Consider the following 27,065-nt stretch of genomic DNA (forward strand, 5'->3'; position numbering starts at 1 on the left):
GGAAAGCGGTGATAGCCTAGTGGGTAAGGCTTCGGTTTCTCTTTCGTTGAGACCCAATACAATCCACGGCACGCACCTATAATTTCTCGGAGTTGTGTGCGTTTTTTTAAATTTAAGTACCATATACTAATATCACTTGCTGTAACGGTGAAAGAAAACAACGTGGGGAAATCTGCATGCCTGAAAGTTCTGTTTTCTCAAAGACGTGTGAAGTCCACCAATCCGCACTTGGCCGCGGTGGGCTACGGCTTGAGTCCTTTTAAATATGGGAGGAGACCCGTGCCCTGTAGTGGGCCGGTGATGGGTTGATGATGATGAATATTAGGTAAGTTTCAGCAAGCGTAATTTTTTTTTTATTCCTTCACAAGTTAGCCCTTGACTGCGATTTCACCTGGTGGTAAGTGATGATGCAGTCTAAGATGGTAGCGGGCTAACCTGTTAGGGAGTATGGCAGTTACTATGACACCCCTAATAGGTTTCTACGTGACATCGCACCGGAACACTAAATCGTTTAGCGGCAGGGCGGTAGGGCGGTAACTAGCCACGGCCAAAGCCTTCCACCAGACTAGACCAGATAAAATTCTGAAATTATAAATTACCAAATTGCCCCGGCTGGGAATCGAACCCGGGACCTCCTACTCCAATTCACAGCGCTCACCGTTGTGCCAGGAAGGTCGTCGAAAATAATTTGAGCCAACTTCTATGACTCTCTGATTCTAACACCTGATTTTAGAGAGTTCAATTTTCAACAAGCAACCTAAAGACCTGAACAAAAAACAATGAACATTGCAATAAAATTCCCTTGGGTAGTCCGCAAACTTCAATGCGATCCTCTTATCAGATCCTGACTTGTGAGACTACCTCGAGTGTATACCTACCTTCTTTTACAAAATTTGTTTTAATTCACTTCATAATTAAACATGCCTAAAGAGAACATAGAAACTCATTTTGAAGTGGTAAAAAACTTTTTAAATTTTACTCATTTCAAACTAAAATAGAATATCATATACCTAGAGACCTTTCGCATGAAAGAATGATGATGATGACGATTAAAGAAATGCGCCAGATATGCTTTTTCTCTTTGGGTTCGCTAGCTTTAATGATGAGGTACTTGCTGTTGACAGTAACAGTAAAGTTGTTGGCATCGCAATCGCATGATTGGACCCAGGACAACTCGAATTTCGTAACATCGGGCTGGTGTCTTTGACCAACGCAGCACAGGAATCTTACTAATCATTCGATTTTTCTGAAATACAATTTATATACCTACTGTGGAAGCATTAACGCCAAAAGAAACTCTCACACGCATAAGGGTAAATCTGCTTAAGAATTCTTCTTCAGTTTATTCAACTTCGTACGAGTCACTTACATATATGTAATTATATTCATCCTCTATTCTTATACTTATAGGCTATTACGCATATGACTTGATCGACATCGTACCAAAGTGTCTCAAGAAATCCAACCACACGCAATAGCATGAAAAAGAAGACAAAATAATGTTATAAGCAAGCATATTTATACTACTCTACTGATGTTTTAAATCACTAAAGTGCAACTAACTTGGGGATTGTCAGACTGAAGACATGGCTGTACGGTAATATAGCTTTGCCTATTTCCTACGGAAAAAAAAAATTAGGATTGAAAGTTGTCATTGTCAAAGTTATCTTCAAAAAAATGTAAACACAGAGTTGTTTGCAAATAACCTAAAAAAATATGATTTTTTAATTAAAATAATAATATAACTGTTACTTTAAGCTACTCGATACATATTAAGAAAATGATTGGCGTTGTGCCTAAAAACTTGTTGGTAAATTATACTCTTATTTTAATATACTATCTTGAAGAAAATTTCCCTTGTGTTAGTTATCAAAAATATCTATATATATATATAATATATATTATCTTTCCAGCCACCCCGTCTCTCATTTCATAAGCGGTGTTTTAGTGTCGAGCTGGAAAATAAATATTCAGAGTCGCAGAAAGAAAAGATATTGCAAGTTATAAATGAGGATGATATTTCCCTTTTGTCAAGGTATATATATAAATACATCTAAGTAAAACTAGTATAAAGTAACAAGTAGTACCAGGGTTAGTAAAAAACATGGGTTCCCTTGTGGTTCTCTTGTTCGCCTTCCTTACCTTCTTATCAAAAGGTCCTTGGTTCAACTACTTACCAGGATTGGTTTAATACTTGAAAAATTATTAACACCAGCCCTAAGTTAGAATCTTGGCGGTATCCTTGGAAAGCATATTATGCTGTCAGTCCTCGTTATATCAATAACTTTGACAACTGTAGTTGATACTCATACATGCACTTGAAAGAGTATTACACACAAAAACTACTGAACTAATTTGACTGAAATTTGGAATTGAGATACATTATACCCTGGATAGGCTACTTTTTATCCTAGAAAAATGTACAGTTCCCGCTGGATAAAAAACCAAATAATGCTGATGAGGCTGTCAACAACAGCTTGTATAATAAAATCAAACAATTGAACCTAGAATCAAACCCAGGAATTTGTAGTCCAACTTGGTAAGCAGATAGGCAACACTACTCATTTCAAATCTCCTAATCTCAATTTTGGTATAATATATTATAATAAAGTTGAAAATTAAATTAAAAAATCTTTATTTTGCAGATATGACATTACAAAAGCGAGACTAAAAAAATTCACATCATGGGTTAAAAAAAATGGTAATTTAAAAACATTGTCAAATTTAAAAGAAGTAGAAGGTTTCACTGAGAAAACTGCTGAGAAACTTTTTAATAGTATAATTTTAGGGCCACAAGAAAAGGTCCAGAATCTTAGTACAAAGATCAAGGGGCAAATATTGTATCCTCATTTAAATGAAGCTTTGCGACAGGTAATCTTATATTGGAATATATCTAGGAGATTCTTAGCACACCCTGTTGTTTCCATAACTGCAGCTGTTTACATAACTGCAGCCAAAAGCACTATTAGTGGGGTATCAGACCTCTCCAGTTGGGTTGACACAACATCAAAGAAAGACATGGATTGTGAGATAATCTCTACAAACAGCCAACAGATGTTGAGGTGATAATACTTAATGTTTAAGACCTATTAACATCTACATCAAAAGTCTATATTCTGTTGATCAAGCAACTCACAAAATCACAACTGATAGTTCTGTGTGTATTCTATTTTGCTGCTTCCAACCACTCAAAAATTTAAAATCTCCTCTAGCTCTAGTTTTAAGTTAACAAACATAGTTTTCACCATCACCTAACATTAATAACATGTTATTGGATTTTGCTGTAATTAATCTCAGTAATAGCCTGCAGTGACGAGTTAGTTGGTGTGTTCACGCCCACTTCCTAAGGCGCAGGATCATTAAGAGTCCATTAAGCCGTAGCACTAGACTACTTCTCCTTCTTCATTGTCACTTCATGGCTCAGGGATGTGACCATCTATGTCATATCTTTAGCCTTTGAATGAGTTTTGGCTATTCGCGCCGGTGTATACAAATTCCGTCGTTTCAACGGGTCGTTACTATTCCTCTCCTCCTCTTTCCCTCCACGCGGCCGTTAATAATAATACGTTTTAAACAATCTGATCTTTTCCGTGCAATGTTGCCAAAAAATAAGAGCACATAGACTAACTGGTCTCACATAGACTAATTAGTTGGGTCTGGATCCCCAGCTAACATTTTGCGGATACAAGATTTTAGCTACCAGGTTTTTGAGGGTTACAAAAATATAGAATAAAACTGTGATCGCGTTGGTTCCTGCGGTAGATGGGTGGATTTCTCCAGTATTGTTCAAGACGTTTTACTACTACTTTAGTTTTGAGCCCTTCTAAAACCTCATTTTTACAGTCACCGGTGTCAGTTACTGCCCGGGTAATACATACTCGTACATGAAAAGATTATAATTACTGTTATTATCCTTTGCTGGGAGTACCTGCGCTGAGTGAATTTTATATGTATTTATGTCATTTATGTTTGTGTGTAATAGTTATAGTTGTTAACAACCAGAAACCCATATTGTTAAAGGAGGGCCTATGCTCATAAAGAGGAGGCCATTGTCACACTACTGGAATGTTAATAGCATGATTATAGATTAGAACTAGCAGCTTCATCAGTTTGTTTGATTATTTAAGATGTATTCTTCCATTTCAGAGTTGCAAATCAGTGCTAGCAGTGTATATTACAGTGAATTCAGTGTGTTGGACACTAATCGATAAGGACAACTATGAGGTACAGGAGTGGAGGTACTATCATATTGACTATCCGGATAGTAAAAAGATGCAGATCACTAATATATTGGACATTGTGAGTTATGTTATTTTTTTTAACCTCTTACACTGAAATAGAGTTTTTAAAAGAGAATTTACTAAGATACAAAATAATGTAAGTTAAGAAGAATATGTAGGTGTAACAAGGAAGGAATATCTAACAATATTTCAGATCTCGTGATCCATTTTCGACCATCCATCCATTTTCGACCGGTCAACATATTGACCAATATACAAATAGACAGTTGTAAGTAAACTACTTCGCAACTTTAGAGGTACATTAAGTATTTATCTGAGAACCAATAACCTAATCGTTTTTGAGTAAACAACTGCTAAAGTTTTTTCTTAAAGAAATCAGATATAGCCCTAACATCATATGCAAATGTTAAAATCAATGTGACTCCTGGTCACTTTATGAGGTCGCGTAGCGTAGGTACTATGCGCGTGTCGGTCTTTTATCTTAAATAGGGTTGTCATAAGTAAAAACTTATGTTTTGAAAAATAAATATGCTTCTTTTGATTTAATATTTTTAAAGGGTGATTCTTTATGTAATAAACTTATGCTCCACGTTGTATTATAAGTTGTTTTAAATTTTTACTCTCTGTTGGTTGTCCCAGGCTTGGGACGTCACAAGAAAATTGCCAAACGCAGATATCTACGTGATGAAAGCAGAGCCGACCAGTCTGCGAGCGGCTGGCAGCGATCCAAACAATCCCAAAGTGTTAGGTGTTAACTTACAGAAATCTCAACTCATAGCTATGATTGTCGCACTTATAAGTGTTAAAAATAACTTTTATGCAGATAGGTACGTACGTTTGTGACATAATAATTTAATGTACTTAAGGGACGTCCATAAATTACGTGAGGTGTATTTTTAAATTTTCTGTCCCTCCCCCCCCCTCCCCTGGTGAGATGTCGTGAGATTTTATTCAACCCCCCTACCCCATCCCCCAATCTCACGAGAGATTACTAAAAACGCGTTGGATTGTTATCGTCCTAAATGCATTAGCATGCGAAAACACTTAGCAATAATAGGTATGTCTATTATTATTGATATTTATTTTAAAACCTTAGCAACTGTATTTTAGTAATTTATCTTAATCTTAATCTAAATTTAATTCGCCACCGTTTAATTAGCACGCGAATACTTAGGAATTAGCATACTCATTGCTATGATGCATGACTTTTATAACTGTATCTGCATCTAGCAATGGAAGTTGAAACTTAGTGTTGATTCGCTCCAATGTCCGGTGACGTGCATAGAGGATATGCAGATGATATAAAATAAAGAAATCTCCAGTGCGACTTGTAATCGTTAAGTATTTATAACTCGTACTGGAGATTTTCTTTATTTTATATCATCTGCATATCCTGTGCATACCCTCTATGCACGCCACAGCTAATGTCTGGTGGTTTGTTGTGGTCTTATGGGAGACTTTGGCTTTTTACCACCCTTTTAATACAGACGGGTTAACTTGTGTGGAAAGAAAAACAAAACAAAAATTAGCATTCATGTATTGTGTCTTAGCATGCTTATTGTTATTGATGTGTTATTATACGGTCTTAATGTCACATTCGTAGCACCTGTTAAGCATTTTTTCCGTATTTTTTATAAATACATCATTCTTATAAGCAGCCTGTTCGCACGTTTAGTATTTCTGTATTGTAACGTAGAACGAAGATTAATTGCAATAACATAATTTTACAACTACATTAACTTTGCGAAATAGAGATTACGCATGCTATGCTATATAAACATATAGCTTATAGAAAGCTTATAAATGATATACTGCTAGTCCAACATCTATCCATTTCGTTAGCAATTTCTCTGGCATGAAATTAGATTTTTGGTTGAAATTGGTCTTTGTTGCGAATGTAAACCGCCACCTCCCACTTACTTATGAGGTCCTGGTACCCGAGAAAGTTTGTTAAAAAATCACTTAAAACTATTTTATAATACATTTATTTTCACATGTATTTTTTTTGTAACAGAGGTAATGAAGAAACAGAAAGTAGCGATAATCTGGAATTAAAGCAAAAAGTATATTTCCTTAGACCTACCCTTCCATTTAGGTAAGTAACACAAGTTATAAAATTAATCTAAAATATTAGCCTAAGACAGCAGGGCTGGGGATAAAAATTATTTCCCCTAATTATTAACGTGTAGGTATATAATTAACGTAACCACCTGCTTAATCACTGGAACATGGATGGATTATTAATACACATATATTATTTGGATATTACTTCCACTTGTGCGCCAGTGCTCCGAGAGTTTATAAAGCAGTGGGAGAAGGTACATTTTTATCCTTTCCCCCGGAAGATAATTGTCTCCTGCCCATGGTAACCGTGCTGGTGGCCTATTTAGACTTTAAACACATATATATTGCTTTAAAAAATCACGACATATCTGCTCATATATATACGCACGTACGTATATACATACGTGTGTACTCCGGATGATGGTTGCAGCACAAGCTCAAGGTAAACATATTACCCTAGTGTCATTAGAACTACTTCGTGTACAAAATTTTACAGTCGATTAGAAAGGTTGAAGTATATGAATAATGTCTTAATTAAATCCCTTTACCAACTAAGAACGACCAAATTAACAAATTTAAAATATAACAAAACAACTTTTAAATAGTTGTGGCGCCATCTAGCGACCTATATGCACATAACTGTAAAATTCATTTCTTCGATAGATGGCGCTGATTTTTTTTATTGACCGAGACTCGAATGCTATGATAATCTATGACCTAGAGTACAAAATGATAAGTATTAACAAGCAATAAAAAAAACATTATTTAAAGTTTTTGTAAAGTATTCATTTAAATAATTTAAAATTAAATAAATTACCTTAAAAGTAATTATAAGGGCCATAAAGTTGGGTTTATTTAAGAAATAATATTCTTTTAGTGCAAGTCTATACTTTTTTATGTATTAAAATATCACTTACGAAAACATCGAGAAGAAACCTGCATGCCTGAAAGTACTCTATAATGTTCTCAAAGGCATGTGGATTCCACCATTGCGCACTGGGCCAGCATGGTGGACTACGGCCTCAACCCATTCTCATTATGGAAAGAGACCCGTGTTCTGTAGTTGGCCGATAATAGGTTTATATGATGTTGAATTATTCTTGGGATTCCATGTTAGTTCCTTGTTATTTTTAACTCTCTCTCTTTCTAACTCTTAAAGATTTCATAAGCATTTTAATTCATATATTTTTAATGGAGAAGGACTATCTCAATGCAACACCAAGATTAGGACGATATAAGTAAAAAAGACTAGCTTTCTATGAATTCAGGCCAAAACTCTCGAGTCTTCAAGATTTTAATTGCATATTTTGTGCAGTTAGTCTTTCTAAGGGTTATCATTGTGACCGACCCGCACGTGAAGTGGGTATTCATATTCAGGTCATGAGAGAAATGAAGATATTGTGACAATCTAAAATTTTTGTTAGACATATCGTTGATCTATTGATTCCATAACATTGTAAAATACCTATTCAGTCTTTCATTGTTTATAGTGTAAAAAAAGCCTGTGTGTTAATTCCAGTTACTTCAAAATGGGTCCAGTTGTTACTTCGATCTTCGAGATTGCAGTTTTTGCTAGATTACTCGTTTTTATCAATTTCTAGTCAAATACAGTGATATAAAATTGAATTCACTGAGTGGTTTTAGTGCTCACTTGAAGCGTGCAAAAAAATTGTACGTTACTGGATTTATATTAATGTCCTGGATTTATATTAGTGGTAAAAATCCGACTTACCCATGTATCTAGGGAAATGAAATGTTGCTAGAATGCACATATTAATTTTAGTTCTAATAGCTTGATTGTGAAACTGCATTATCACTATTAATATTAAAAAAGCGCAAGTTCTTCTTTTAAATTGTATTAATCTAAATTATAATTATTAATATACAATACAATAAACATTAAGCTTAATTTGCTATAATGAGCAAAAACTTGGCAGTGATTTAGCAATTGTGAACTGTTAATATCTCCTGAGAATGCTCGGGTGTCGAGCAATTTTGGAATATCCGTTTATTAAAATTAAAAAAAATATTATTTGCACTGTTCATCTTTTCGTAGTTTACGCGTTTGATGATCAAGATATTATATCATGAAATTCTACACCTGCTTCTATCTAACAATTATTATTTGGAATCCTAAATTGGTATGTAACATTTTCATCTTTTTTATTTCAGACTTTATGGTACCCTGGTTGGTAACGAAAGAGTGTCTACTGATCAAACAGTAGAGACACTTCTACAAGAAGTAAAAACTAGAGAGTCAAAGTCTCAAGTACATGTTCCTGATAATCTTGTAGCGATGTTTAGAAACCAGAAGGAGTTGCAGAAGGACATGTTGGGCCAATGTTTGTTGTTGGCCCTCACTTTCATGGACGTCTGTATTTACATGAACAAGGATAGTATCAACAAATTGTTGAAACGCGGAGAATGATCCTTGATGAAACAATAATTGCGTGTGAATTGATAGAAATACGTGTTGGCCCAATGCTTGTGGAGATGTTCAAAGACCTTGGCATTTATATGCATAAGGATGGGATTACAGATAATTATTTTCACAGTTACCACAGATAGTACCATAAAACATAATGCGTCAATGGTGGTTGTTGGCCAAAATCTTCAAAAATGCGAACTTTTTATTAAATAGTAACATGCTGGATACATAATGAACTACTGAAATACTTATTAGTTGCTGGAACAATGTTTGTCGTTATTCCCAAGTTAATGGACTTTTGCCACAGACGTAAGGTTATATACATAAATATGGTAAGTCTAGTTTAGACTTTAAAACAACTGTATTAACAGGTTAAGTGATTGTTGATTATGAAATAGATAGTATATAAAATTAACATGTAGTTGATTCTTATTTACCTTTTAGTCCTATAACGTACATACATAGTTTCCCTGGCATATAATTCTCTCTCCAGAGAGAAAATTTCGTACTAACCAGAAGATATAATGCACACGTGTGTGCGCAAACACAGGTGCACCCTCTATTATACTAATCCTATAGTCCGATGGGCAGATGGGCAGATGGGAAGATATGAGCTACAGGACCGACAGCAAACGCGCTCTGTGAGGTAAGAGTGGAAATCACTCCATATTTCCAAACACCGGGCTGGTATAACAAAGAATTTCTGGTTAGAAAAACCCAATACAATTTATTGCTCCGACCCTGGGATGGGACCCAGGCCACTTGATCTGCAATCGAATATGCTCACCATTTTACAAACGAAACAGTTATAGCGTAGTATAGCTGGTAATGTTACTTAATTCTACATAGTCACATTTTTAATGAAATAGCTACTGCACCAAATAATACCAAACTTGACTACGATAGTGCGCGGTAATTTCTACATACAGTGTAGCATAGCGACACCTAGCGGTGTTTCGTTGTTTTTGCACGGTGGCGACATTAGTTTGACCTCGCTTGTCTCGTAATTCCCAGTGCTATGAAATAGATGGCGCTGTTATGTATTTTTAGGTCTTTAGTGATGCTTTGAGTTTAGAATAAAATTATATTTATAAACGATATAAATAAAAGTAAAAAATTAACGTGATTGTCGTAAAAGCGTTATTACTTAGGCTTTTACGACAATCACGTTAATTCAATAATCACGAGTAATTATGGTTTGATAATATCAAAGCGAGCGAAGGAATTGCAATTACTGAAAATGGATTACTAAAATACTAAGTGAGCGAATGTATTATGTCGACTACAAATCTTGGAAGGTCCAATAAAAGTTAATTGACCACAAGTGGGGCATAATGAATATTTATATTTTAACGTAAGCACGTTACACGGACAGCGGCACTATTTATGGAGCACTTCATTTAAGTCGCTATTTTATATAACATAAATTTTAAATTGGCTCATTTGGTATGAAATTCGTACACTTAGTATTGATAATCGCCCGTTTAGTTAATTTTTCGTAAACATAATTCTACTGTTAAGTATAAATACTAACCAAGGAGCAATAAATTATCATAGGCGTACGACTTACAATCAGAAACCACTGATACTTAGATATTGATTGAAATAAAACTGCATTATATTGCTTCAGTTGGACTAAAAAGTGTTTATTTGATAAAATACAACGAGCTTACTTTTTACAACATTTTACTTCTATTAATGACAAAAAAACAAACAAAACCCTTAATACAATAATAATAATATACATAAATACGATGGTATCAACTTCAAACGTATAATACGTAACTAACGTAAATGCAAATCTAGGCAAGATCGTTATACAATTTACTTTAAATTATACCGTAATGAAAATAAAAATATTACAAGTAATTAAAAAAAAAGTAATATGTAATTAATTATTATAAAAAATTACACCGAGAAGGTCTAATTAAAAACGCCCTACAGATCACACATACATTTTTGATCTAACCAAAGACAAATTTTGTATTTAATACTGATATCATTTTGGAAGAACTAGAAAAAATATTTACAATTTTAATTTTTTTTTTTAAATATGCCAACGTTTAAATTTTTTCGCCTGGATCTTTGTGACCATGTCGCAACCAACTGCTTTTGAAGAAATCAACGTATGGATAAACGGAAAGGAAAAATCTCTGTTTGAACTGTTGTGTGTAAAAAGTTCGATCTTGTATTCTGGGATTGTCTAAAATCAATTGCATATAGTCTATTTCGGTGTCTTTGTATGTAAGAAAATATATTCTATTGTAACATGCGGGCGGGGCTGATGGGGAACGAATGTTGAGGCCATTTTAAAGCTTTAATACAAAACCGGTGTATTAAAAAACAACCATACCACACCAGTTTCTGTATTTGCGATGCATGCATAAAGTTTACTAAAACGCAAGATTATAATAGTCCTGCGACGTCGAGACTCTACCCATGTGATATCTTTAAGGGAACTTCTCCAATCCCGATCATATGCCAATTGTATCCAGCGGCTCGCTGCGATTCTCTTTATGAAATCTGTTCTCCTAGTACAAAAGTCTAGCAAAGCTGCATTTTTGGGTGCGAAATGCCACTTGCGCAGCTTTAGACCCCACGCCCGAGCTAGCTAGCGCATTGGTGTGTGGGGTGGTAGGTCTTAAAGCGGGAGGTTCCGGGTTCGATCTCCTCTGCCTGGGAGAGGTAATAATTTCTGAATTTTTAAAGACGTGTCGCCAAGCGATTTAGCGTTCAGGTACGATGTCTTATAGAAACCGATTAGGGGTTTGATGATTTTAATGTAAATGCCATACCGCTAACAGGTTAGCAGTGTTAGACTGCATCCTAAAAAAAAGAACTTTAGGGTTCAGATTGAGACGCTCGCTTCATATTGGAAATGATCAACACAAGAGTGTTTAAGAAGGAAACTATAGCCTTGTTTTTAATCTCAAGGTTACCTAGGAGGTGGTGTGTAGAGATAAGCTAAGAATATCTCAGTATGCTCAAATAACTTGCTTTATCGATATGCTTAATGAGTTTGTAAACTGAACTGAAGTGGCAATGGGTACGGTAATGTGAGTCTTGGGCTTTTATCGAAATGAAATGGAAACTGCAGTTTTGTTAGATTATTCATTGACAGAAGTCGCAGAAAGTCATTGGATACTTGGACACGGATAACAAGATGTTGGCGCCTATCAGAAATAACGGCCGAGGATTGAAAACTTCTATTTAGCTTTCTCTTACAATAGGTTAATTAAAATAGTACGCAAAAGCTTTTCCCCTGCAGCAAAACGATTTATCGTTTCAGTATGCTGTATGGAAATCTTCTGAATGATTCTCACAATATCTACTACTTGATAGAGTAAAATAGAAAATTATTAAGTAAAGCAGTAGGTAAAACTCTACTCAGAGTGAAATGCTTAAATAAATTTCCCAGCGACAAAAAAGAACTCTACTGCAATTAGGTATATAAATAAGGCCTATAAAAATTGCGTAAAGAATCACGAGCTCCTGAATAATATTCACATGAATATAGAACTACCGATGGAAGACAATAAAAACACAATGACATTGTGTCTTACAACAGAAAGGCGAACAAAACGACATCGAATCCCGCCAGCCCCGTTGGATACATCTGTAGAAACCTAACAACAGTGTAAAATTACCAGTCTATTGTCGTATATTACAATAAATATGTACAAGTAATAATATAACAGCACCCATTTCACTGAAACCTTACATCCGACCTGCGCCGCCTATTACGCTCCTCATAAAAAAAATCTTTGTAATAAGTATATCACGGCTTTATTGTATAAAAATCTATTGTATATCTTGTAAAATCTGTATATCTATTGTACTATATCGGTATAAGTAAACATTTATTGTTAGTAAATAAGTATTGTAGCAAAAATAAGCTAAATAGGCGACGCACGTTTTTGACGTTGTGAATTCTACGTAATAAAATCTTTTACAAAAAAAATCAATCCAGACTACAAGATCATTATATTCTAATATGTTTTATCTTTTATAAAAAATTCAACAACTTCTTATTTTTATCGTGGAACTGTTTCAACAAGTCTCTATTGCGATAAAAATTAATTATTTAATTATTATGTATTTGTTTTTTTTTAATATATTTGTGACAGCGGTTGGCGAGAGTGGCAGTGTAAGCTAGATGCAATCGCACCCGAGTAAAAATAATAGGCCATCCATGTTGGCTACCAATTATTTGTGAACTTACACGAGGTGAATCGTTACAAGAGCCAGTCATACATGTAATGTAAATATTGCCAAAAAATTGAACACATAACTATTTAATAACATGAAATCAACAAATCAGTTTAAACCTGTACTCAATCAATTAGCTATAAGAAAAAAAATAAGTATCTGTCTCAAATAAATGCTCTTGTAAAACACTCCATACTAAAGATGTGAAAAAATAAGTGTGTATTCAATATATTTGTGCCTGAAAATGTATTAGTAGCAATTGTAACGATTCCTGCAAAATTAATTAGTAGTCTAAGCAATAATTATTTTAAAAATATAGTACATAGTATAACGCTGAAACAAACGTGTATTGCACTCAAACGCAGTTACTGCGTTATTGAATAATTTTAAAAACTATATAATGTAGTGCAAATAACCGGAAACGTCAACTGAAAAACATCTGAAACAGATTATAAAACCTCACATGGTAATAAAGACTACATTATAAATGGAAGACAATTAAATAATTCGTAGCCAACTATCAAAAAAACACGTTCTTTTTACTTAACTACGCGTGGTTGGTTTGTATATTATATATAGAGATAGATTAAATTACATTCGATTTATTAAAGGGTTACCATGTAATAAATTGTGCACGTTCACGAAAAGGTATTGCCATGTTTAAAATTTTTAAACTCGCAAAATATTATTAATCTTTTCTCTAGATGTACATAATAGTGGTTAAAATAAAATATTATTTTTATATACTTAACTATAGCATGCACAATTTCTGTGTTTTTTGTGACCATTGAAAATTACCAGTACATTTGGAGGTTGATCGGAATTCAAACAACATAGTTAATTAGTCAGAATGGCACAAATTCTATTTAACAAAACTTTAATTAAGAGGACATTGGACTAAAAAAAAACCTGCCCTTTTCCGCAGAGAAAATTGTGAAAAGGATGGCATTTCTTTTGGTCTTAAATCTATTGTTTATTTAAAGTTTTGTATACAGAATAGGAAAAAAAATGGTATTATATTATGATACATTAACCTAGCAGCAACATATTAAAAGAAAAATCTGTGAAGCAATAAAACCGTATCAGTACTGAATTTTAATAAATTTAATTACTTTCAGTAAAGTAATTCAAATTATTAAAAATATTCATGAAATTCTATGTGATACAGAGTATACTGGAGGAATTTCGGTAAAATATTATGCTGCTAAAAATTAATTTTACAAAATTGAGAAAAAACTCATATATCTGAGGAAAATTATTTTTAAACTAACCGATCAACCTTGTTTATTTTATAGACTGCTTTTTTATTTACAAGTGCAATATAATCTTTAAAATGTCTTTTACATAAATAAAACCAGTTTTTTTTAAGCAGTCCTATCCAAACCATTTTTCGAAAATTAAACGCTACGAAATCGGTTCGGAAACACATTAATAACTTTACAATTTTGCCAAATATTTCTTATGAGTAGTAGATTTTATATGCCTGAGATCACTAGTAAATGCATTTTATTATAAAGGAATTTGAACTAGCCGGCTACCATTTAATGACAATTTATTTAAATTTACTTTCAACATTTCAGATTTTTAAGATTTTCTTTTATTTGTTCCTAAATTAATTTTTTTTAGGATCCAAGTTCGTCATGGTAGGCGACTAGTTAGAAAAAATATTCCGCTACACAATGAGTTCCAAATCATCTATACTCTTAACTTAGGTTAATAAGGCTTAGGTGGAAATTGTGGCAACATTTTGGGAGCCATTTATGGCCCCAAACTGTGGCATCTGTGCTGTCAGTCTTCTATGTCACGTTAATTTTCCCGATTTCGGGAAAAATATTATTAACTGGCAAGATTGTTTAGGACTGTATGCGTAATATAGAAATATATCACATTACATACTTTTGTCACAGTTGCAAATGCGTTATACTTTGAAGTAGATATTTTATCTAAGTATTATTAACCTAAGACACTTAACTAAATTATTTTTTTAAGCTTAGCACTGATTATTTTTATGTTTACTTAAACATTGTATTTGATACAATTGACGCTCTCTTGATAATAATAAGTATTTAATGCAAAGTATATTTTTCCCAATGCAATCTTAATCTCTCCTTTTATTTGTTAACAACTTAAAAAATAAGTAAGTATACATAATCGGGTAGCACTCACTATTACTAAGATAAAGTAAGATATAACTTGCAGTTTTTTTCCTATTAAGCACAGTAACATAGAAATTGCTACGGAATTTGATTCCATTTGTTATAGAAGCGCAATTAAAATAGGATACAGTATAAATTATAATGGCCATATTATATCTATTAGGGGCAAAGTTCCCAGAGTGGATAAAAGCAGCACTGCCGGGGTAAAGTTGATTTTACCTAGTGCTTTTCAGACCAAGGAGAATATCATTTGCTTTATTTCAACAGGGTCTAAGCTATAAAGGCTTTTTCGCCTGTGAGTAGAGGAGAGCTGCGTCCAGCGATGGGATATTAATCAGCTAATGACGTTATTGATGAGCCATGTCGTTATAAAATAATTTAAATAGATCGCCATTAGATTAACAACGTTGATGCTCTGGTTTACTTTCCGTCTTTATTTCCGAAGGTAAGTTGTGTTAGTATAGACGCTTTTTTGTTTATAAAACAGGGCGAAACTTAGACTAACCCAAGAATTAGCAAATCCTCTTCCAGCCAGTGTATTGGCTTAGTATGCAGTGAAGTTGTAAACTAACAAAATACGGTTTTGCACCTATTATTATTTAATCAAGTTATACTCTGATTATTAAAGTATAATGGTTTTAACCGGTGAAACCCTAATGTTTTTTGTATCTAAGGGGGTTTTACGGAAGATTGAAAGTAGACACTATTTTAAGAGCAAATAATTTCTAGTGACTTAATTCGGTAACAATTTGGGGATTCTGGAAATCACAATTCGCCTATCCGAGCAGTGCCGACTTTGCCTTCTCTTAACAATTTTACCTATAGGACATTGAAAGCATTAAAAGCATCGGTTGTTGGAGCTATAAATAAATATTACGTGTGTTAAATGCTAGGAACATGGTACGGACCTAACTATAGTCGGAAAAATGTAATAGGCCCGTTTTGACATTTGTGAAAGACCATAGAATGTAACTTGGAACGAAACTGAAAGAAACAAAAAAATAAAAATCAATTACATACAGTGTTTTAAAAAATACGTAAATTTTTTTGGGACGTTAAATAATATGAAAGAATATTTCGCGAGTATTATTTTTGCGCTTACTTCATAGTAGCATGCAATTTATAATTGTTGCGAAACGTTCTGAAAACAGTTACGTTCTCAGTCTTTTTTTTTTTTATACTAGAGCTGTAACCATTTTTTTACTGAATATCGAAATTAAATATTGTGTAGTTATCTTTACTGCAAATAATGTGCTTGGTTCTTAAAATGGGTTCTAAATAATGAGTCTGAGATGATGTATCCGACCAAGCGGCACATGACTGAAGCGTCCCCGCGCGCACTGCGCAGTTTTTCGTTCCTCATCTTGTAAAGTTGACTGTGCGCTCGTTTAAGTTTGATATATATTGTTTACTATTACGTTAACTATGGCTCTTCTATTTTGGACATTAATTTAAACATAGTGGTTTGACTCGATTTTTGTGTTTGTCGTTATATAGTACTAACTCTGTTTCAACATGTTGAAAAGTGGACGTATAATCAACAGCCAGTCACGCGTATTGGTTGTGAAGTTAAAGGAATACTTTGAACGAACGAACACTTTACAATACATAATAATATCAATCAAGTACTGATACAAACTTGAATTGATTTATCGTGAGTATCGAGTACAGAGTCTCATGGTTACATAACTAGTTACGTCGCGATGACAAATGTCAAAACGGGCCTATTACATTTTTACGACTATAAATGTCAGTGGTAGCAAATTAGTTTAGCATGTTTCAAAACGAATAATGATTGAGATTTTACTTTAAAAAAAATAGTCAAAAAAACAACGGACGGCAAATGCGTAATTTAGCATAAATATTCCAATATATTTTGATCGGTTTTAATTTAAAGATTAACTTCCAATTTTTTTTAACGTCTATTAGACGTTTTCTGTGAGATGTTATTACTTCTAGAGAGATTTACCAAAAGTAATAGAGTAAAAATATTCCTGTCTCTTTCAGTGATGATATATAAATGTTAGAGTTATCTTGTTTGGTTATTAAAGGTTACATATTTTGAGGTGACAGTTCTTGTAAAGCTGACATGCCCAACGAAATGTACAAGCACGATTATTGTGACCTTGACTACACAGAAATCATTTTGAGATTGATTAATATTAAGGGACCACTTGCAGACCATTGGACCACAAAGCAGAGAGCAATGACTTGTTTTGTAATACCTCAAAATGGGTGGTAAATTATCGCGTAAACATGCCGAATTTGAAATGGGACATTGGGACATTGGGACATTACGGGCTCTAGAGGCAATAACATCTCATTGGGTTTCTGCTACATTATACGTTTTTCACTGACAAGAATAACTCAAGCTTAACAAATAGTATCAAAAGAAAAGCAAAACCGTGCTCTCTAATAAGTATTATACAAAAATATTTAATGATACATAAATTGCGATAACTAAGACAATTAACTGTAAGTATAAGAACAGTTTTACATTCTATAATATCGTAAACTGTCGTATAAGACTCCAATGAAATATTAACACGGCTTAAACTCACGGGAAATTTCGTTGGCGTACCTATGTCTAGTGTCGAACTCATCTGGGTCAAGCTACCTTAGCAGCACGCGAAAAAGTTCATGCGTTAAGACCCCAGAAGTTTTACCCGTGTTGATAATTCATTATGACGGATACAATCATAATGTTTAAAAGCTAAAAAAGTATAAAGGTTATCCCATACACGAGTAATTGAGCAAAAAACGTAACGAAATAGTGAGCAATGCCAACAGAATATTTACGGAATCAATTTTTTAAATATCATATTTTTAATAATAAATGGAGTCTCTTTAAAATAAACAAATGAAACGCCTTACTGGTTTACGAGGTCATTTAAATAAGTTGTTTTCAACAAGGAAACGACCCTTTGACAATATAGCTATAAGTGAAAAGAGGTAGATAGGCTTTATTAACGCCAATGATGACGAATAGCGCGGCACGTGTAATTTATAAAGCATTATATTGTAAAGTTATGGTAACATCACGCAATCTTACACACAAGTGCGAGTAAAATCTTTAAAAATGTTTTGAAGACACGTCCTTTAAGACAGACAAGCTTTACTGCCGATTTAGTAGACAGATTAAACATAGTACACGTCCGTCTTTTACTACCACTGGTTGAGCTGCTGTCGCTTTTGATGGACGCCATTTTGACGCTGTGTAGTACAAGTGTTTCTTGAACTAAAATTAGAATTATTGAATACCAATATATTATTAGTACCAGAGACACTCGTATGTCACTTTTGGCGCTTCAAATGGAGACAAAATTAAAGCTGTAATTTCTGTCCAGTGTTATTTATTTATTATTTATTCCTTTAGTCGAGAGTGATATGGAGATAAGTACCTATAGTTACGCAGCAACCTTCTTAGCGTCTTAGTAAAACGTCTGATCTTAGGTTTAGCCAAGTTTTTTAAGCTGTAAAACTTAGTACCTACATAGATCAGCTCTTGATTGCAATAATACCTGATGGCAATGGATACAGTTTCAGGCAAAGAACGCTTGCCTATTCACTCTTAATTTTAACAACGGAAGTATTCTAAATTATTGGTACCTATGCCTGGAAACCAGCTCGCAACCTTTCGAAATTAAAAAGCTTTGCATGTATTCACGGTTTATCAACATTCCGGGATTTTATCTACCTCTTTTTACTTAATCATATTGCCATCGCAAAAATTAACATAAGAAAGACGTTTTGAGCTTGCAACACTGCCTGTTTAAATGTGATATGTATTTACAAACCAGGGTGATACATATTACGTCGCTAAACCATTAAAATCAACGTACCCTATTTTGTATAGAGACACAGGGAAAGTTGAGAAAAATTGATGCCACAGAGATGGTATACAATTTTCCGCCACTCACGTCTCGCTTAACTTACATGAAACCTGTTTCCAAGATACTTAGGTACTTAGCACGTTGCGATACGACCTATACGACACTAAAATTTAAGACTATTCCACATTTTACCTTTAATAATATTGTTTGTAATAAATGTATAAAATATCATCTTTAATCTCTGTATACTTAATCACCTTTGTTTATATTTAAAAATTAAATCCATTTGTATTCGGTATAAAAATCTAATAAGTATAAATTTGAGGTTATTTCTCGGCTATGGCACTGTGTTGTATGTATGTATTCAAACTTGCTACGGCCCCAAGCGCCGCTCCCGTCGGCTTATAACAGAAATATATAACCGTAAACTGTATAAAAATACTTATAACTATTATTGTTAAGGCTGCTGTATTGTGGTAGGTATAATTAAAATATTTAAGGTTTAATTTTTTTCGTCTGGCCACATTCGTTATTGGCGGTTGTATTCGAATGAAGAGTTTGTCTATGGTACAGATAAGTGCACTCTACGTGCACAACTTTACCAGACAAGATATCAGGGCTTTTGCAAAGTTTTTTTTTGTTATTTTGCAACTTTTTAGTTCACGAAATCCATGCCCAGCAAAGTTATGCCTATAAAGTAGTTAACAGATTAAAATATAATGTTATATTACATACAATAGTAAATTTCTACACTAAATTGACAGTTATATAACAGAAGGCGCGTTATTTATACTAGTACCCGGTCTCTGTCTCTTTATCGGTTTGGTCTATGATTTGCAATACACAGGTATTGAATTTTGAATTTTTTGCATTTTTTATTATAACTGTCAAATTGGTGTAATAGAGATAGTTATTTTATCAAACCCTTCGCCGAATGCTTGGTAAACGCAGCCAGAGGAGTAAATTGGAACCTTTAAAAACTGATTTCTAGTCTATTGTATCTATGTGTAGACCTCGGGAGCGGTACTCAACACCTTAGGAGGATCACAATATATGCTGTGGAAAATTTTAGTCACGGAAGATAACTGTATCAAATTTTCTTCGATAATGGTGTTTTTTCTTTTTGTCGTTTTTCATTTGTAAACCTCCAAAAGTTTGATAGGAAAATCAATTAGAAACGTAAACTTGTCGGAATTACCTTCCAGTTTTGAATACTTTTTTTTTGACATGATTAGTTTTATAGGTACCTACTTGTTTGTCTTTATCAGTTTTTTTAAATGTTTGTCGAAGTCAAATTCGATCGATGTCGAAACAAAGTTTTGTATTTTGTTTTAAACGTCTTTAAAATAAATAAGTTGACGTATATTCGGCGGCTCTAGTTAGATCTGAAGATTTGTTAAGATGAATTTATCTAAATTTTAGGTCTTTAGCCGGGACTAGGTTCAGTCATTAATATGAGAGAAATTTCCCAGTGTTTAACAGTGACTATGTTTTATTTTAAATAAGAGTTTGTGTTAACAGCTTATCAACACTGTATGCTAACATTACGACGGTTTACGTTTTTGTAACTATGAAACATTGTAAACTTTGGGGCCCTTATAAGCTACGGGCTTCAAGAAAATATCTTTCATAATCTGATTCAAAATTTTAAGTACCTACATTAAAAGCACTTTTGATGGTGGAATTGTACACATATGCAATCGTATGCACTGTGATCGTAGTTATGACTACCATTTATTTAACCAATATAGGTGTGAATGTTACAGTCCCGTGTGTTCTTAAAAGCTTAGCATTCAAAACTGGTCAGCGTATAATTTTTCATAACTGTCCAATGAGCGCAAATTTGATAAGAGTTTAATTTACTGATTCCACTAAAAATAATATTGCGTGCCACCTTGTACGGTGACAAATAATAATAATTTTCATCCGAGTGTTTGTGACTCCAATACTCCCACTTGCACTCTTTTACACTACTAGTTAATACATAACATTCCTTATGCGGTAGGAAAACGAAACCATCACAATAATATCGTAAAAATAAGCTATATAAGTCGTCTATAGATGCAAATAGAGATGATAAAACGTCGATGAGCCTGCCGGAGAGTCCCGCAGCCTTTACACAGTTTATAGTCACTGAGACTCGAATGGGCGCTTTAAAACGACGTTATAACAAAGCTGATATATTTCATATATCATTTCTCTGCTGGAAACTAATATGACCTACACTTGTACTGATTCGGGTGTACACAAATCGTTAAACTAAACAAAATTGACAGATCTAAGGTGTTCAAATAAATTATCAGTCTTTTATAAAAGCTCAACAAAACACTTTGCAAGCAACTTTTTGTTGAAGTTGTTGTAATAAATCTACAAGATATGGGAAATGGATTTGGTTTTCCCGAATCTTTAAACATCAAATCGACGCTTACTTTTCAGCAGCAATCACGTTGATTCTTATCGAGTAGAACCTCTTTTATCTGCATAAAAAAATATGCGGAAGCCATAATTTTGGCTCGATGATTACTGAGTTTGCCTGGTAGTGCTATTCTTTCCAGAAAGTTCCTTGTAGAAAAATATAGCCTTACGTTTAGTTCTGTCAATCAAGTTTAGTTTACAGATTCAGGTATAGCAAAAGTAGCACGAGTTCGTAATTAAATAAATGTGGAGTTCTAAGCCTACCTGTACCTATGTGGACGCGAAATGACCGAGGCCTTGCTAAGCGACGCCACTCTCCGACAAGCTCGCAAATTCATATATATCTTTATTCTTCCTATAATTAAGTTTATTTCGCGATGAATGGTCGAATTGCTTGGTAATTCGAAAGACGATAGTCTAAGCTAAAATTAAGTAAAACATTTCTCTGGCATATCCTCGCTCCGAATCCGACAACACGCACCTATCAAAAAGCACTTTGCGCCATCACACGCGTTACCTAATTGGTAAAATTCGCTAATCTCACTCAAGTATTATACTTTATCGAATCAGTCGAGATGCCAGCCGGGTCACGTGACGTGCGCGGCTGACACTAAACAAATGAAAATTTTTAATTTTTTAATTTAAGAACACAACGAAGATCGCACACTAGTACTAATTCGCCAGTACGAAAATCTCTAGACGTAACTAAATTGACAGATGTAAAATTTGTGTATACTGATTTTGACATGGGAGCGTTATAATTCTCTAATAAACTGTAGCAGTAACACACTCTCAGGCCAAAATTGTGAAAAGCCTCTGTTGAAAAGGTTTCAAAATGTATTTCGTGCGGAGTTAAAGATTACAAATGCAGTAGAGAATAAGGGCCGTTATTTTATATTTTACAGCTGTCAATATAGGTATTTAATTTAGAGATTTATATACAAAGAAATTAGCGCTATTATCTGCAACCGAACCAAATTATTGCCGGCGCTGCAAAAATTCACGCGTGCCGAACGCAACGTATTTTTAACCGACTCTTATAAAAGAATAGAAAAAAAGCAAAAGCGAAGCTGCTTTTTTTTTTTAATTGGATGAATAGGTTGTAGTTGTTGAACTTTTTAAGTAAGTAAATCATTGGAAAGATGAATTAAATATAGATAAAATGCCCTCGTTTGTTTGCGTTCGGCACAATTGCGTAAAGTACGATCAGCTTAAATAAAGATTTTTATGTTTGGCAATATCGAGTCGACATCATTAGAAGGAAGGTAAAACGAAAACAAAACGTTTAAAACATTCACTCGACTCCAAAAGGGATTCACAATCACGTTTCGTCACATTACACGAATTTTATATGCTAAGTGAGCGAAATAGACGCCTAACCTACCTAGCTATCACAGTCCTTTCTCAGTCTGACCCTTTCCACGTCCTAAATGCATCTCTCAAATGTCATATCGTTGAAAAAACTGGTAACAACCTAAACTAGGCCTATCCTTACACGCTTGACGGAATAAAATCAAGTTATTACATTATTTGGCACCTACAGTGTTAGATGTTGTCTCGCATCTTTCATATAAGTAACAGATTATTGGTAAGTACAAACAAAATAAATATGTTTGATGGCAATAGGTAACCTATGTTTTTGGTTTACATTCTTGCTTATTTCCTTCTGAACATTTACTGTTTTGTTTCTCCAACGCGTTTTGGACTAAGTTTTAACGATTAACTATATTTAACTTAAGAGGAATTTTGAGCATCGTTTCTTCAATTTTCTCACCTTACTATACTGCCAGATTGTATAACCCTAACATTTCTAAATAAAATTAACGTAATATCTAAAAAAATATGTATATTTATTACAAATAGGCACAACGATGTACCGAAAGCATTCATCGCGAAATACTGTTGTAATGTGGTAAAAGAGCAAATCTTATATCTTTATATTTCAACGAAGAGTTTTAAATCTAATCTCTGGTTCGATTCGCTTAGATTTTGACGGTCATTTCGACCGTATCGACTGAAGAACCGCCGAGAAACCTAACTCTTACGTGGTAACTTAATATTACGGGGCAAAAATGCTATCTATACTCGCTTTCTGAACGGTAACACTATTAATGGTGTACAGAGTCTCCAACTGTACATTCGCGACAGACCCTCGATAGAGTATAAGAATATCGTTATTTACAGACCGAAGCGTGTTTACAGCGATCCGATTAACAATTTATCTCGTTTGTATTGTAAAGCTCGCGACTGCGAGTCGTATACTGATGCTTACTTAGTCCGGCACGCGTCCGCCCGGCCTAGTTGTAGAGGCGGTCCGTGATGTAGAGGTCGTGGTGCGGGGCGTGCGGCGCGTGCGGCGCGTGCGGCGGGTGCGGCCACCGCGGGGGCGCGGGTCACTGCGCGGGCAGGCACGCGCCGCCGCCCACGGCCGGCTTGAACTCCGCGGCGGGGAACTGCTGGAAGGGCGGCGCGTAGCACTGCGGGAAGTATAGCTCGGGCTTCACCACCGCGGCCGCCGGCGGCAGCGGCCGCGGCGTCTTGGCGTCCGCGCGCCGCGCCTTGGCCGCGTGCGGGTTCATGTGGTTGTCGATGTGCTTCTTCACCTCCGGCTCGGTGGCGAACCGCCGCCGGCAGTTGGGCATCGGGCAGCAGAAGGGCCGGTCGCCCTGGTGCGTCCGCGTGTGCTGATCGAGGATCGCCTTCTGCCGGAAGTCCTTCCCGCACTGCGTGCACTTGTACGGCTTCTCGCCGGTGTGGATTCGCAAATGCTGGTTTAGAATGGTCCGTTGCCGGAAAAATCGCGGACAGTACACACACCCGTAGGGCTTCTCGTTCGTGTGAATGCGGAGGTGTTGCGTTAGGTGCGACTGCTGCCGGAAGCGCTTGCCGCACTCGGGACACGGGTACGGCCGCGACTCTATGTGTATGCAACCGTGTTGCAGCAACGTTGACTTTTGTTTGAACTCTTTTTGGCAGATCGGACAACGGACGTACAGCGGCATCGCTCGCCCGCCTAACACGTCGGGGAGTTTCCCGCCTTTTAAATACTGAAGCGACAGACTGGAGCCGAAGACCCCGTGGTTGAGGCCCTTCGTGTCTTTGAAGTACGCGGGGTACTGCGCCGTGTCTCCGGGTGAGAAGCACGAGCCACGCTGGTCCCCATTGGGACCGTCGTCCCCGAAGGAAGACTGTACCTCCTCTTTGTTCTCATCGGGCGGAAACGGAACATCCTGCGGCCACAAGGTCGGTGTTGTCCCGTTCTTGAAGATTAGATGCGGCGATACGTCTGCAAAAATTTAACAAATTGGTCAGTTACTAGTCCGATTCTTCCTCAAGAGGATTATCGACGAGTGGGTTAATCGAACTGAGGACGGTTACAGGAGCGTCCGGCGATCGGTTCCGCGTCTCGCGGGCGCCCTCCGCTAAGCGGCGACGAGGGGAGCGAGAATTTGTCTGATAGGAAGGCCAATGGATGCGAGACCGAGTCGAACGGGTTCGGGCGGCGGGAGCGCGCGCGGCGCCCGCAGGCAGCGCGGCCGGCGCGAGCTGCGGGCGCCGTGCGCGGGGAGGGGGCGGGGCATATATGTGTGAATAGCGCTCGCCTTGGTGTGTGCGGACGTGCTGGTTCAGGATGGCCTTCTGGCGGAAATGTTTGCCGCACTCGCCGCACGTATATGGCTTCTCACCGGAATGGATGCGCAGGTGCTGGTTCAGGATGGCGCGCTGCCGGAACGAGCGCGGGCAGTACACGCACGCGTACGGTTTCTCGTTGGCGTGGATGCGCAGGTGCTGCGTGAGGTGCGACTGCTGCCGAAACCGCTTTCCGCACTCCGGACACCCGTACGGCCTGGAGTCCGTGTGGATCCTCTCGTGCTGCAGAAGGGTGGATTTCTGCTTGAAATCTTTCCCGCAAGTCAGGCACTTGAACAGGCGGAGTTCGGAGTTGGGATTGTGTTTCCGAGGCTTGGGCGGCTCGGCTTGGACGATGTCCGGCAAGTGGCGCAAGTCCGGCGCCGCGTATTGGTCCAGCGGGCCCTCGAGCGATAACACTCCGCCGTTCTGCTTCAAGTAGTGCAGAGGGAAGCCTCCGGTGCCCAGCATGTGGCTCGTGGGTCTCGTCTCTTTGAAGTAGGGCGTGGCGTACTGCTGTTGTAATTCCGCTTGGGAGACGAAGCACGGAGTTCTATCGAGATGATCCTGTGACGAGGGTTGCGGTTGCGACTGGTTTTGTAGTTGCTGCTCGACTTGCATGTGCTCGGGAGACGTTTGTTGCTGAACTTGCTGTTGCGCCTGCTGTTGAGCTTGTTGCTGGGCGAGCTGTTGGGCCTCGTCCGACGAGGGGTCGGTGGGCGGGGGCGCCGGGGGATAAGGCGAGGGAGCGGGAGACGCGAGCTGCGGCTCGGGCTGTGGCGAGGGTCCGCCCGGGCTCTGGTGCTGCATGGCTTGGTAGCCCCCATCCAACACGGCGCCGCCCCACTGCGTGCCCGGCGGAGCGCGTTCCACTCCATCTTTGTACAGCACGTAAGGCGCAGTTGTATCTGCAAAGGAAAAAAAAAGAACATATTTACCGCTGATTTATTCAAATTGTTACGAGTAAACAGAACTGGAGCCATTGACTTAAAAATGACGCCTCATAAATCTGTCTAAAGTATTGAAGTTGGATTCATGTAGGGTCTGACATTAGAAGCGGTAGGGGGTTATTGCATTTGCAAAAATCCAATGGTTACACGAATTTTTACCAAACAGGCTAAAACGATGACATAAGTTAGTTATAACCTACTTATTTATAGCAGCATTATTTATTAGGTAAGTGTACGCTTTAACTTAGGATATTGGTTATAATTCATCATCAACACCAATCTAAATATTAGCCCATAATGGGCTGGACCATACCCCAGGAGAGAACAACAAAGATCTTTTACTCGTACCAACGACGGTAAGCTGACAATTTCTTTGAACTACAATTATTTATCAAAAGTATCGTAACTAAACTAAATTGAATATTCAATTTGTAGACGCGGTTACTCCGCATATCATATATAAAAAAATGTGTTTTTCAACCGTATTTTTAGGCATAATAACTTTATCAAAAATGAGTCGGTTTATGATTAAGACAATCTATGTAGATAAATCTTGCCCCCTGTGTATGCTATTTGCTCGCATAGTTAATAAATAAATAAATAATAAATAAATAAATATACTACGACAATACACACATCGTCATCTAGCCCCAAAGTAAGCTTAGCTTGTGTTATGGGTACTAAGACGACTGATGAATATTTTTATGAATAATATACATAAATACTTAGAATATATGTATAAACACCCAGACACTGAAAAATATTCACGCTCATCACACAAACATTTTCCAGTTGTGGGAATCGAACCCACGGCCTTGGACTCAGAAAGCAGGGTCGCTACAAACTGCGCCAATCGGCCGTCGAAAGAGATAATGAAAACACTAATTATATTACGGGAAATACTAGAGCGGTATTAGAGTAATTTAACATTACGTTACGCCCATAGAATTCTTTATAACAAGAAACTAGAAATGTGTTCGCGTCACCTTTTTCCCGCCAATGAAACTCTAATAAAAAAAATAACATTTTTTAACGCTTACAAATATTTTTTTTTTTAATTCGAGTGCTCAGAGTCTCCAACAACAACCTAATACAACTAGTGTACGCCGTCGTGAAAAATAAATGTATGCTACGGCCGC

General features: G+C 36.4%; 2 protein-coding genes across 2 annotated transcripts in view; one reads left to right on the forward strand and one right to left on the reverse strand.

Annotated features, from left to right (window-relative positions):
- The first annotated feature begins 1,696 nt into the window (after positions 1-1,696).
- Positions 1,697-9,148, forward strand: LOC120630693. The gene is made up of 7 exons (XM_039899970.1): positions 1,697-1,810; positions 1,914-2,035; positions 2,646-2,871; positions 4,147-4,299; positions 4,881-5,068; positions 6,256-6,336; positions 8,478-9,148. Exons 1-7 carry the CDS (start codon positions 1,781-1,783, stop codon positions 8,731-8,733), a joined length of 1,056 nt encoding a protein of 351 aa, XP_039755904.1. The 5' UTR covers positions 1,697-1,780; the 3' UTR covers positions 8,734-9,148.
- Positions 9,149-23,739: 14,591 nt separating this feature from the next.
- LOC120630450 (myeloid zinc finger 1) overlaps positions 23,740-27,065 on the reverse strand; it is a 69,765-nt gene continuing 66,439 nt past the window's right edge. Inside the window, exons 2-3 of the mRNA XM_039899688.1 lie at positions 25,033-25,884; positions 23,740-24,632 (exon numbers count right to left, since the gene is read on the reverse strand). Coding sequence (XP_039755622.1) covers positions 23,740-24,632; positions 25,033-25,884 — 1,745 coding nt within the window. The remainder of the gene's footprint in view (positions 24,633-25,032; positions 25,885-27,065) is intronic.

This window comes from Pararge aegeria, chromosome 16 (assembly GCF_905163445.1).
Source record: "Pararge aegeria chromosome 16, ilParAegt1.1, whole genome shotgun sequence".
In the NCBI taxonomy this organism is placed as follows: Eukaryota; Metazoa; Arthropoda; class Insecta; order Lepidoptera; family Nymphalidae; genus Pararge; species Pararge aegeria.